Below are 12,061 nucleotides of genomic sequence, written 5' to 3'. Positions count from 1 at the left end.
TCCAACCATATAACAATTAATGAAGCGATTTCAACCTTCGCCATGAACATTAAAGATAAAGCGAAGAACACAAGTGTTCATATGCAACAGCGGAGCGTGTCTCTCTCCGAATAATAGCCATACGGGTCCTCGATGTGGAAGTTCTTTACCATACATTTGTATCTCTTCTTCATGTCGCTAGCGATCGTGCTAGGTGCAGTATCGTGCGATCAGATCCTTGTACCAGATCACACGACATAGCAGCGGGCAGCCAATAATCCCTCGTCCTGATACCCCGACTACATCCCGGTCTATTTTTCACCGATGGGCCAACTTAAGCACTCGCTTCAGCAATTCGATCCATTTATTCTAGGATTACCTGTAAGCATGATAGATACTACTACTCCATCAGTTCACACTTACTCTGTGTTCTATGTTTAATCAAGGTCAAACATTACAAAGTTTGACTAAAGATACATGAAAAAAATATTAATATCTAAAAATATAAATTAGTACCATTAGAATCATCTTGAATTTTATTTTATATTATATAAATTAGCAATTATGGGTGTCGATATCTTTTGTTACATCTTTCGTCAAACTTTAGAAAATTTAAAAGCAGGGTAAATAAGAACGTAGGGAGTACATACTTTAGTGTACCCCCTCAGCTGTACTCAGCTAAAATCGAAGAGCAACTTGCAAATATGAATATGGTCAGGAGCCTGAGAAAAAAGCAGCTTTTCGCCCATAGATACATTTAATATATGTTATTTGACTAAAAATTACTTTCATAATGATACTGGTTTTGCTGTTGAAAATCATGCTAGAATGTATATATGATCTGTTGAACTTCCACATCGTTATGAATTGTGGCTAGTAGCAAGTGGGATCAAATGTCAGCCAGATAATACATAAAGAGTAAAGTGCCAAAAAAAACACGCCGACCAGATCGAACCAACCATGTAGATCATCTAAGCTCGAAATCCCACGCCTGTAAAAGCACCCCGCCGGGATAGGCTCAACAGGCTGGATCAGCAACAGCCTTAAATGTTGTAACAATGTCAAAGAATGTAGCGCTCCCAATCGTGGCGGAAGTATGATCTAGTACAAGGGTCTGACTGCACGATTGTTAGCAGCCTGGGCAGCAGAAACAACAGAAAAGCACAGTAAGTCTACACTGTAATTTTCTAAAGGCACGGCAAGAATTCCTAACAACTCCCATTCGAAATACCAACCATGATTAGCATGACTCCATGCGACCCTAGAAAAAACACCAATCTCCGGTGTCATCTCTGCTCGTCCCTATATCGATCTCTGCAAGAAAAGGCAAACCGCAGGATATATATAGGCCACTTGTAACTGAATCGCGAGGGAGGCTCCAACTCAAGCAATGGCCAATTAACTCCATACCAATAATTCATCAACCGGTCAACAATTATCCAATCTTGGTGTACGAATAGTACTGCTTGTATCAAATGAATACTACACATTTCAATTATTTCGCTATCCTCATGTTTATTTACCCGCAAAAAAATGAATACTACACATTTCAATTATTTCGCTATCCTCATGTTCATGACTAATCCTAGCTAGATAAGGCTACTCATAGTGGAGAGTAACATAAGGTGGTGTCATGCATAAGTTACTAGTCTATGTTACTACCTTCATAGTGGAAAGTAACTTAGAGGTAGTATCATGCAAAGTCTCATTTATTAATTTGTAGACTCATTTTGTCTTGGGGTGTGTGATGTTATGGTAACATAGCTAGTTACCATCTCCCTCTCTTTCTTCATTTATTGTTATGCCATGTCACCAAAATACATTAGAGTGTGTGATGTTACTAGCTAAGTTATTCCCACTATGAGCAGTCTAAACAACCACCTAAAAGAATTCATGAATGGATAGAGAGTAACTGTCATAAATAAAGTCAAAAATTTCTTACTCTATCCGTACTATGTCTTAGGCATGTTCACGATATGGTGACGGAGTTGAGCACTTATAAAAATTTAAGATTATTTCTTTCTAACAAAAGGTGAGGGTTGCCTTCGACGCACCATCAGTTCACTACTTATAACTAAGTAAGCATGTATAGCTATCATTGGATTCATATAAGCATCTCAGTTGTGAATGGCGATGTATATTATTTTTGCTTAGTAAGACAAATTTTAGGCATATAATTAAGCAGTCTTTTTGACAGGTGACGATTATTTTACTACATGTAAGCTACATTTTTATCTAGTAATACAACAACGATAAACTTGTGTTCTTGTCATCTATACTCTTAGAGCATGTCAAGTATTTATTTCGAGAGGAGGAAAACCCAATAATGAGGCTGGTCGTACATAACTAATCCATTTCACGGAATGTCCTCTTAGTTTTCATTTGAACTTACATTGTGTAATACATACTATAACTTTAAGAAACATTCTGTATGTCGTGTGTGTTAGTGCAACGAGAAGCCAAAATTGACGACGCGTTGGTTCTATGTGAACCTAATGATGGGTACAACATCAACGCAACAATTATTATATGAGGTATTCAAACGGAAGCGGACTTTTGGCTCCCGGGTGCAACGCACCCCCATAGACTAAAAAAATTATAGTAATTTAAAAAAGTCAAAAAAAAATTGAATTTTCCTGGAAACCAAGGATGATCAAGTTTGTACTCGTAAAAAATATGTTTGGAAATGAAATTATTTCCATGGTCTCCAGGGCAAAAAAGACAAAATTATTACAAATATATAGTGAATAGTATCTGGTCATGGGGCATTCCGAGTTTCTTTTTTAACCCAGTATACAATAAAAGTAATTTCTTAGGGAAATATTTTGTTTCAAGTACAATACCTGGTCATCTTTGATTCCCAAAAAATTTTGAATTTTTTTGAACTTTTTAAATTTATCTTTTTATTTTTTCAACTATAGGGGTGTGTGGCACCCGGGAGCCAAGCTGCATTTCCCGTATTCAAACATCTTATATTTGTTGTATATGAATATATTCTTTTTATTTACACATGTTTGGATCATAATCATTACAACATTATCAAATTCACATCAAGGAACTACGGAAGACCAAGCCAAGCTTGCAATGATCCACATGAACTGCCGAGCGCATCATTTTAGAGGACGAGCTACATGTAACTCGTTTCCCTGAAAATTTTGAAAATCATATTTTGAAGTTTCAAAAAAATACGAAAATAAATCTTCATGTAGTTGGGGATATGTACCACAAGTATGTAAAATTTCAGTAAGAAGTACGCTGTGCTCTGGTCTATAGAAAAATCACAAAAGTGTAGATCTAAGAATAGTGAATAGTACACATTTTCAAAATCCCCAAAACTGTCAGTTTTTTTTATCTTTGTGTAGCCCAGATTAAAATGAGTTTTGGATTGAAACTTTACGCTATAGTGGAATACATAATTTCATACAGCGAGATTTTTTTTTTCAGAATCTTTTGAAACTTTGAAATACAAATTTCTAAGAGCATGTCTAGCAGACTCCTTATATTTCTGCCCCGTATCTCGCCGCTTTTTCGCCCCGTATCGAAAAATTGCTCACGGAAGAGCCATTCCGTCTAGCAGACCCCGTATTTTCAAAAATAAAAACCCCGGGAAGTTCAATTTCATTGATCATACTACGGATCATACATACGGATCAACGATTCTACATCCAGAATGCGCGATCCTACTCGGGGAGGTCGACTAGGTACGAGTCCGCCTCCGCCTCCCGCAACTCCGCCTCCTTCGCGGCGGCGATGGCCGCCGCCACCTCTTCCTCCTCCGCCCTCTTCCTCTTGGCGTCGTCCTTGAGGAACTGTCCTAGCTCCTTCAACAAGTCGGGGGCCTCCTCCTCCTCGCCGGCGAGCGGAGCTCCTCCAGCGCTGGTGCTCCCGCTGCTCCAAGCCTCCTTCGCCCAGCGGCGGCGCTCCCAGTCGGCGCGCCACTCGTCGAACTTGGGACCGCTCATCGGCTTCATCGGCGAATCCTCGTTGTACCAGCGCCCGCCCGCCGCGAAGTCAATGAGCTTCGGCGGGACGTACGCGGCGCCGGCGTACCTGCAGGCCGCACGCCGGCTCCCGGCGGCAGATCTCTTGCATTGGCACCGCCACGCATCCTCCACGTTGTCCGGCGAGCGGGATCGCTTCGATCCGCTCGCCGGCGAGGCGGTACTGCGGCGGCGGGCGTCCATGCCGGATCTAGGGTGGAATGCGGCGCGGGGGAGTGAGGAATTGCTCGCCGGAGCTAAGTACGGAGGCGGCGGCGCACGGCGGAGCTAGGGTTGCGAGTGAGGCGTTAAGCCCTCACTCGCACCTGCGCCCAGTATAAGTACGGGGCGACGGGGTCGATTTCCTGGGCCCCGTATTCCGCCGAAACGGGCCGGCCCGAATACGGGGCCTGCTAGACGCCCCAAATCACGCCTGCCCCGTATCCCGCCGGAATTTTACGGGGTGGGCGGGTTATACGGGGCCTGTTAGACATGCTCTAATTTATTTTTAAAATGGGCTACGTGTAGCCCGAGCTACAAAGTGAGTTTTCGATGAGCTTCCTAGATATATACATTCTAGCATGATTTTCAACAGCAAAACCAGTATCATTATGAAAGTAATTTTTAGTCAAATAACATATATTAAATGTATCTATGGGCGAAAAGCTGCTTTATTCATATTTGCAAGTTGCTCTTCGATTTTAGCTGAGTACAGCTGAGGGGGTACACTAAAGTATGTACTCCCTACGTTCTTATTTACCCTGCTTTCAAATTTTCTAAAGTTTGACGAAAGATGTAACAAAAGATATCGACACCCATAATTGCTAATTTATATAATATAAAATAAAATTCAAGATGATTCTAATGGTACTAATTTATATTTTTAGATATTAATATTTTTTTCATGTATCTTTAGTCAAACTTTGTAATGTTTGACCTTGATTAAACATAGAACACAGAGTAAGTGTGAACTGATGGAGTAGTAGTATCTATCATGCTTACAGGTAATCCTAGAATAAATGGATCGAATTGCTGAAGCGAGTGCTTAAGTTGGCCCATCGGTGAAAAATAGACCGGGATGTAGTCAGGGTATCAGGACGAGGGATTATTGGCTGCCCGCTGTTGTGTCGTGTGATCTGGTACAAGGATCCGATCGCACGATACTGCACCTAGCACGATCGCTAGCGACATGAAGAAGAGATACAAATGTATGGTAAAGAACTTCCACATCGAGGACCCGTATGGCTATTTATTCCCAGTGGCGGATCTAGAAATTTTTCTTAGGGTGGGGCAAGTGAGATAATTGCATGCATTTATGAGTTAGTTTTTATAGATTTCTTCATTGTCTCACTAAAATATGTGCTATGAGCAACTAACACAAGCTGGCTCCGCCACTGATTATTCCCGACAACTTCTATTCCAAAATATGTACTGCGGCACTAGAAAAAGCACCATCCTCTAATTTCGTCGCGTGATCGCTGGCCCTATCCTGGCCATTCCTGCTTGCCCCTACTCCCTCCGTTCTTTTTTAATTAACTCGGATTTTGTACAAAAAAGGAACGGAGGGAGTACATTTTTGTAAGGAAAGGCACGGCAATGCCCCCATATATATGGCCAGCTATGACTGAATGGGAACAGAGGGGAGCCTCCATCTCAGGTAAAGGTTAATTAACTCTACATTATTAGTTCATCAGCCAGCCAACAACTATTCAGATTTGGTGTACAAATGGTACGGATTGTATCAAATGATAACACATTTGGATCATTCACTAATCGCTACTGTCGCGTTTATGGCTATTGAGATTCTAGCGAAATGCTCGCCACCCGAGCATGGCATGACCGTCTAGGTACAACGACGATCATACGATGTTGTGACCCAGACGGAGGGCGTGGTACGATATATCTCAAAGTATGCCAAGCAACTATCAATCCACAGGCTAGGCGAATGACCATCGAACCCGAGGAAGTCGTGTTTCGCTGGCTTGACGAAGGCTCGCGGTCCTGTGTGATGTTGCTAGTGGACATTCGGTGGTGGCTGAAGATGGACTTCGGGCCTCTCCCGAATCAGCGGACGACCATCATTGGCGAGCCAACCGTGGCCTGATTGGTCTGTTGAAGCACCCCATGGTGACCCCACAAGCACCTTCACGCGTTGCTTCAAGACCTAGAACTACACAGCCGAACCCACTGATGCATCTTGCGGCGTGTCATCACACACGCACACACGTGTACACACACCCCTTCATCCTTTCTCTGCTTGTTGCTCCGAACACATATTCAATTAACCAGGCTGTGGAGGTGTGACATTCTCCTAGTAACTTTTTTATTTAACATTGTTCTATGCCGTAACTTGTTCAATGATGATAGTTACCAAGCTTCCCTCTTTATATCCTCGCTTTTTTTTTTTAGGAATCCTTTATTATATCCTTGCTTGCACGGTGTGTCTTGTGTCGCAAGTTGGGCCTGGCCCAACTTCCTCTCGGGCCTCTTCTTGCGCTTCGTGCCACCAGGCTTGGGCCAGGCCGTGCCACAGTTATTATTGTTGTAAAAGCCCGGTTCCTCCACAACTTCGTCTCCCTCCGCAAGAAAGAAAAAGAAAGAGATAGAGGGCACACAGCAGCAGCCAGACCAGCAAGATCTCACGCGAATCCCTCCGACGAGCGAAACCAAATCCGCTCTCTCGGATCATGGACGGAAGCCACGCGAACGCCGCGGCTGCGGCGGCCGGAGGAGGAGAGGGGACGCAGAGGACACTGTAAGTTCTCCAACTGCCCGATCTCGTTTCTTTCGGTACTTGCGTCGCGCCGCTGGGGGAGAGATGCGTGCGATCTCGTCTAGTGCGGCGGCGGCGATGAAGGGTTCCGGGCGGTCGTCGAGCTGACGCGCTGAGAGCCCCCCTGGCCGGTCGGCTCCAGCACGGCCGCAGACCGATCCCCAATCTGCTACACACCGAAACCCTAAGTCCTCACAGTAGCGGTGGTCTTTCAGTTGAGACTAGGTGAACTGTCATATGCCAGGGCTCATGATTTAGAATGATGATGGTGTGCACATGCTAATTTCTGAACTGTTGACAGAGGCTATTATGAGAATCCTTTACTTTGATGATAGGCTGGATGTTTTTGTGTTAGCATAGAAGCCCCTTGTCAGACCAGCTTATAATTAACTAACCAGCCCAACAGATATAGTGCCTAGTGTAATTGTCCAAGATGGTAATAGCAATCATGTGCATGCTATTATTTCTCCAACACCAAGCTTCCCTTGGTGTGCAAGACCGATTTTTTCGTGGTGCTATTGCTTCTTTCGATAAATTTATCTACAGACGTGGTTAACTCTAGACATTGCATCACATCAACAGGAATCCTTATGTCACTGGCAACTCAGTGATTGCAATGAAATACAAGGATGGTGTGATCATGGCATGCGACACTGGAGGTTAGTTATCACCTCTTGACAGGTAAATATAGTTGCGGTGATATGGAAGTCATCATCTAATTCCTTGTGCAGCTTCCTATGGCTCAACTTTGAGGTACAAGAGCGTGGAGCGTATTAAGGCGGTTGGTAAGCATAGCCTTATCGGAGCAAGTGGGGAGTTCAGTGACTTCCAGGAGATTTTGCGCTATTTGGATGAGTTAACGTAAGTTACCTTGAATGGCTAAGCTCATGTTCTTCTTCACTCTGCTATGTAAAATCCATGTGAGATCGTCACCCCCTCCCTTTCTTTTTCAGTTTGTCTGATCATATGTGGGATGATGGAAACTCACTGGGCCCCAAGGAAATCCATGCCTACCTGACAAGAGTGATGTACAACAGGCGCAATAAGTTTGACCCTCTGTGGAACTCACTGGTGCTTGGTGGCGTGAAAAAGGGCCCAAAGGGCGATGAGAAGTATCTGGGCATGGTATATAATTCATTCAAAGAATAATACTGTTTTTTTTGCTGCTGCTGGTGTGTCAGCATCTTATCTTATTCTTACCCCCGACATTTGGTGTTCAGGTTAACATGATTGGTACACACTTTGAGGAGAACCACATTGCCACTGGATTTGGGAACCATATGGCAGTCCCGATCCTTCGTGGTGAATGGCGCGAGGACCTGACTTTTGAAGAAGCTGTTAAGCTGATTGAGAAGTGCTTGCTGGTTCTGCTGTACCGTGACCGGTCATCCATCAACAAATTCCAGGTGCGAACTTGTCCTCTCAGTGAATCACTAATGCCTAGAAAGAAAATTAGACAGGTTTCATTCAACAGCTATTGAATCGATTTCGAATGACAGATTGCCAAGATCACGACCGAGGGATCAACCATCTACCCACCGTACGCCCTGAAGACCAACTGGGGCTTTGCTGCCTTCGAGAACCCATCCCAGGGTGCTGTAGGGACATGGTAGATTTATGCATGCTGTGGGGCCATGAGCTAGGAAACAAAGCAAACTGCTGCTGGAATTTGCTGGAACGGTTTCAGCCCCCATGAGCGTTTGATTTGAACATGACTGGAACTCCAGATTTGCTCTGTATGGCATGTCATGTGATAATTTCAAGTTCTGTGAACGTTAATCTTGGATCTCGTATAATATAATGTGTCCTTATTGCTTCTATGTTGATCTGCTGAAGTGCTGGCCAAGGGTACTCATTCCCAAATTTGTGCCCATTCAACCTGTCATTGCTGCCAGCTTTGTAGTACAGTAGTCTTAAAAACTGTTTTATTTCTCTTAAAAAATGTTCAGTTATATTGTCGTTATGACAAGCACCTCTGTTCTTTGATTCTGCATTGTTCTCCTCATCTCACAATGGAGGCAGCCTCCAAGCATATACAGGTTGAAAAGTTTGCTGAACGAACAGAGGAAACAAACAGGCTTCAAAGACAGATAAGGACGCGAGTACTACAGAGTGAAAAAGTTGCTGAACTGCATTCGGTATAAAATTAAAGTCTGAAACATTTTAATTTTGTTGTTTTAGTTCATTTTAGTTCAAATTTGAACTAAACCCACGCCAATTATTATGAATCGGAGGGAGTAGTAGAAAAGAGAAACCAAGAAACACAAAGTTTAGAGGTTTAGGTCAACCAAAAAAAAGTTTAGAGGCTCTCTTCAGTTTGACTTTTCACACACCCTCCAGAGCATCTAATAGTTTCAGAGTGCACTGTAAACCAGTCTTACTAGTCACAAAATTTAGCAAGTCTGATAGAGTTGCTCTAAGGCTGCATCTATTGGATGTTGGTCGTTATGTTCAGTTGGTGTCTACTCCGGACATGACCCTATTTCCCTGAAAATGTTGAGTGAATAAAGTTTGTCGCGTTACTGTCTCAGTGTCTCATGTTTGTACCATGAAAATCTTAGAAATACTTAACTTGGTTTCTTTGCTCAGCCAATGTATTGCTTAAACCAAACCCAAACGAAATGAAACGAGAAGAGCGTGCATGAGTTCCAGCTTCAGAATTTCTTCGAGCGGAGGAACTATGAAGAGTCTCTGCTGGCGGTAATTCTCTGAGCACGTGTCTCCTCTGCAAACGAGCGCTTTAGGGATTCTCCACATGCGCGATTTTCCGAGACCGGAACATGTTTAGCAGCACGCCGCCCGTTGCTTGCGACATTTGCTACAGGGCAATGCGGAGTTTTATGTTGCTCCTGGGCACTTCCTGTAGCTCGATTCTAATAGGCCTCGACGCTGGGCAGCTGCTGAAAGTTGGAACAAACAGAAGGGATTCGATGCAAAGTGCCTGTGAGCCTGTCGTCGCTCTGGCATGCCGAAGGGTCCGATTACATGATTGCTAGCGACATTGAAAGTATTGTCTACTCCATTGAAATAGTTGTCTGCACCGTAACCTCGCTGACCTAAGACTATGATTCCCAGCAACTTTCATTCCCAATATAAATATCTATCATGATTACAATGGCTCTCGACGACACTACGAAAAACACCGCTAGCTCTTCGATGTTATCTCTTGATCGACGTCGGCCCTCTCCCGGCCATCCCTGCTCACCGTACCCCTACATTTCTGCAAGGAAATACAATATTATGCTAAGCACATATATAGGCCAGCTATGAAAGAACTACTAGGAGGGAGCCTACGACGCAAGAAGTGGTCAATTAACTCCATATTAATATTTTTTTTTTTGAAACGGAGGCAAAAGCTTTGCCTCATTCTATTAATTAAGGAGAAAAAAGAAGTTTACAAGGTGACCCAACGAGACTTTACAAACCGCCTACTCTCGCGGCATCAAAATGCTCACATGCTTTGCCCCCGCGGCGACCCAAAGTTTTAGCTCTTTTTTAATGTTCCCGAAAACCACCGTTGGCGGAGCATGTTTGTGCCTAAAAATTCTAGCGTTTCGCTCATTCCAAATCTCCCAAGAGGTAAGGAGAACAACGGACCCAAGAGCTTTCCGGTTTGGCGTAGAGGCACCGGTCATGAGGCTCCAACACTCATGAAGAGACATAGCAAGCTACGTGTGGAGTTCAATAGAATATAAACCGAGCCACTCTTTGATTAGACCCCAAAGCCTTTGGGTGAAACGGCAATGAACGAGAAGATGATCGATGGACTCCGCACTCCTCATGCATAGAGGGCAATTGCCGCAATTAGGCCAACCTCTTTTTTGCAAACGATCCGCCGTCCAAAGCCTATTTTGAAGGGCAAGCCAAGCAAAGAACTTAACTTTTGGAGGTGCCCAAATCTTCCAAACGGTCCTCTTAAAATCTGAGGCAATGGTGCCAAAGAATTGTGCTTTGTAAGCCGATGCCGCCGTGTAGTGGCCATCTTCCGTGAGCGTCCAAGAAATGGAATCCTCCTCATCCTCGTCAAAGTTGTAGCCATTAAGCATAGTCCAAAGATCAATAAATTGCTCCAAGTGAGCAAAGGTGAGATCTCCTTCAATATGGATCATGCCAATCCAAGCATCATTTTCTGTAGCCTTGTTGATCGTCCAATTCTTTCCCTTAGACTCCGCATAGATGAGAGGGGCGAGGTCTTTAGGTTTCAAGCCATTAAGCCAAGGGGCGTCCCAAAACTTCATCTTCTTCCCATTTCCCACAACGATATTTGTGGAAGCATAGAAAAGGTCCATGTCCACCTCCGTGCAAGGATTTCCCAAGCCAACCCAAATCTTGGCCGGGTCCGTCCATTCTAACCAAGGCCACCGCAATCTAAGGGCTCTTACGAATTTCTCAACATTAAGCACTCCAAGCCCCCCAAGATCTTTGGGGCGGCAAACCGTCTCCCAATTGACTTTGCATTGCCCTCCCGTGACTTTGTCGGTTGCCGTCCAAAGAAAGGCTCTCTCAATCTTCTTCATGTTGTCGAGAACGGGAGGCGGAATGACAAGGGGAGTTAGGTGATAGATCTCTTGGGAGGAAATGACGGACTTGACAAGAGCGGTTCGACCGGCCATGTTAATGAATTTGCCATCCCAAGATGGAATTTTCCCGGCCATCTTATCAATTAGAGGTTGAAAATCCACATTCTTCAATTGCCACACCGATAGTGGAAGTCCGAGGTATTTGATAGGAAATTTTTCTCTACGAATCGGAAGATCTTCAAGTACATCATCCAAGGCAACACCATGACAATGAATAGGAACAACGGAACTCTTTTGGAAGTTAGTGCAAAGGCCGGTGACCTCTCCAAAAGCCTTAAGGATGCATGCAAGGTTGCGGATATCTTCTCTTAAGGGCGCAAGGAAAATGATCGCATCGTCGGCGTAGAGGGAAGTGCGCAAAATGGGTCCCCGTCTCCTAACTTTGTGAAGAAGGCCGTGGGCGGTGGCAATGTCAAGCACTTGTTGCAACGGGTCAATTCCAAGGTTGAAGAGTGATGTCTACGGGAGCTTCTATTCTTGTAGACAGTGTTGGGCCTCCAAGAGCAGAGGTTTGTAGAACAGCAGCAAGTTTCCCTTAAGTGGATCACCCAAGGTTTATCGAACTCAGGGAGGAAGAGGTCAAAGATATCCCTCTCATGCAACCCCGCAACCACAAAGCAAGAAGTCTCTTGTGTCCCCAACACACCTAATAGGTGCACTAGTTCGGCGAAGAGATAGTGAAATACAGGTGGTATGAATGAATATGAGCAAGTAGTAACGGCGCCGTAAAATAGCTTGGCTGGCGTGTA

The 12,061-nt window shown here is 44.2% G+C and overlaps 1 protein-coding gene across 1 annotated transcript; it reads left to right on the top strand.

Annotated features, from left to right (window-relative positions):
* The first annotated feature begins 6,537 nt into the window (after positions 1–6,537).
* LOC124686560 (proteasome subunit beta type-4-like) lies at positions 6,538–8,550 on the top strand. The gene is made up of 6 exons (XM_047220488.1): positions 6,538–6,714; positions 7,315–7,391; positions 7,464–7,593; positions 7,686–7,857; positions 7,953–8,138; positions 8,232–8,550. The coding sequence occupies exons 1-6, from the start codon at positions 6,647–6,649 to the stop codon at positions 8,343–8,345; spliced, it is 747 nt and encodes a 248-aa protein (XP_047076444.1). The 5' UTR covers positions 6,538–6,646; the 3' UTR covers positions 8,346–8,550.
* Positions 8,551–12,061: the final 3,511 nt, after the last annotated feature.

Source organism: Lolium rigidum, chromosome 2 (assembly GCF_022539505.1).
Source record: "Lolium rigidum isolate FL_2022 chromosome 2, APGP_CSIRO_Lrig_0.1, whole genome shotgun sequence".
NCBI classification, from domain to species: domain Eukaryota; kingdom Viridiplantae; phylum Streptophyta; class Magnoliopsida; order Poales; family Poaceae; genus Lolium; species Lolium rigidum.
Note: the sequence above shows the minus strand (reverse complement) of the source record. Positions and strands in the feature narration are given on the sequence as shown.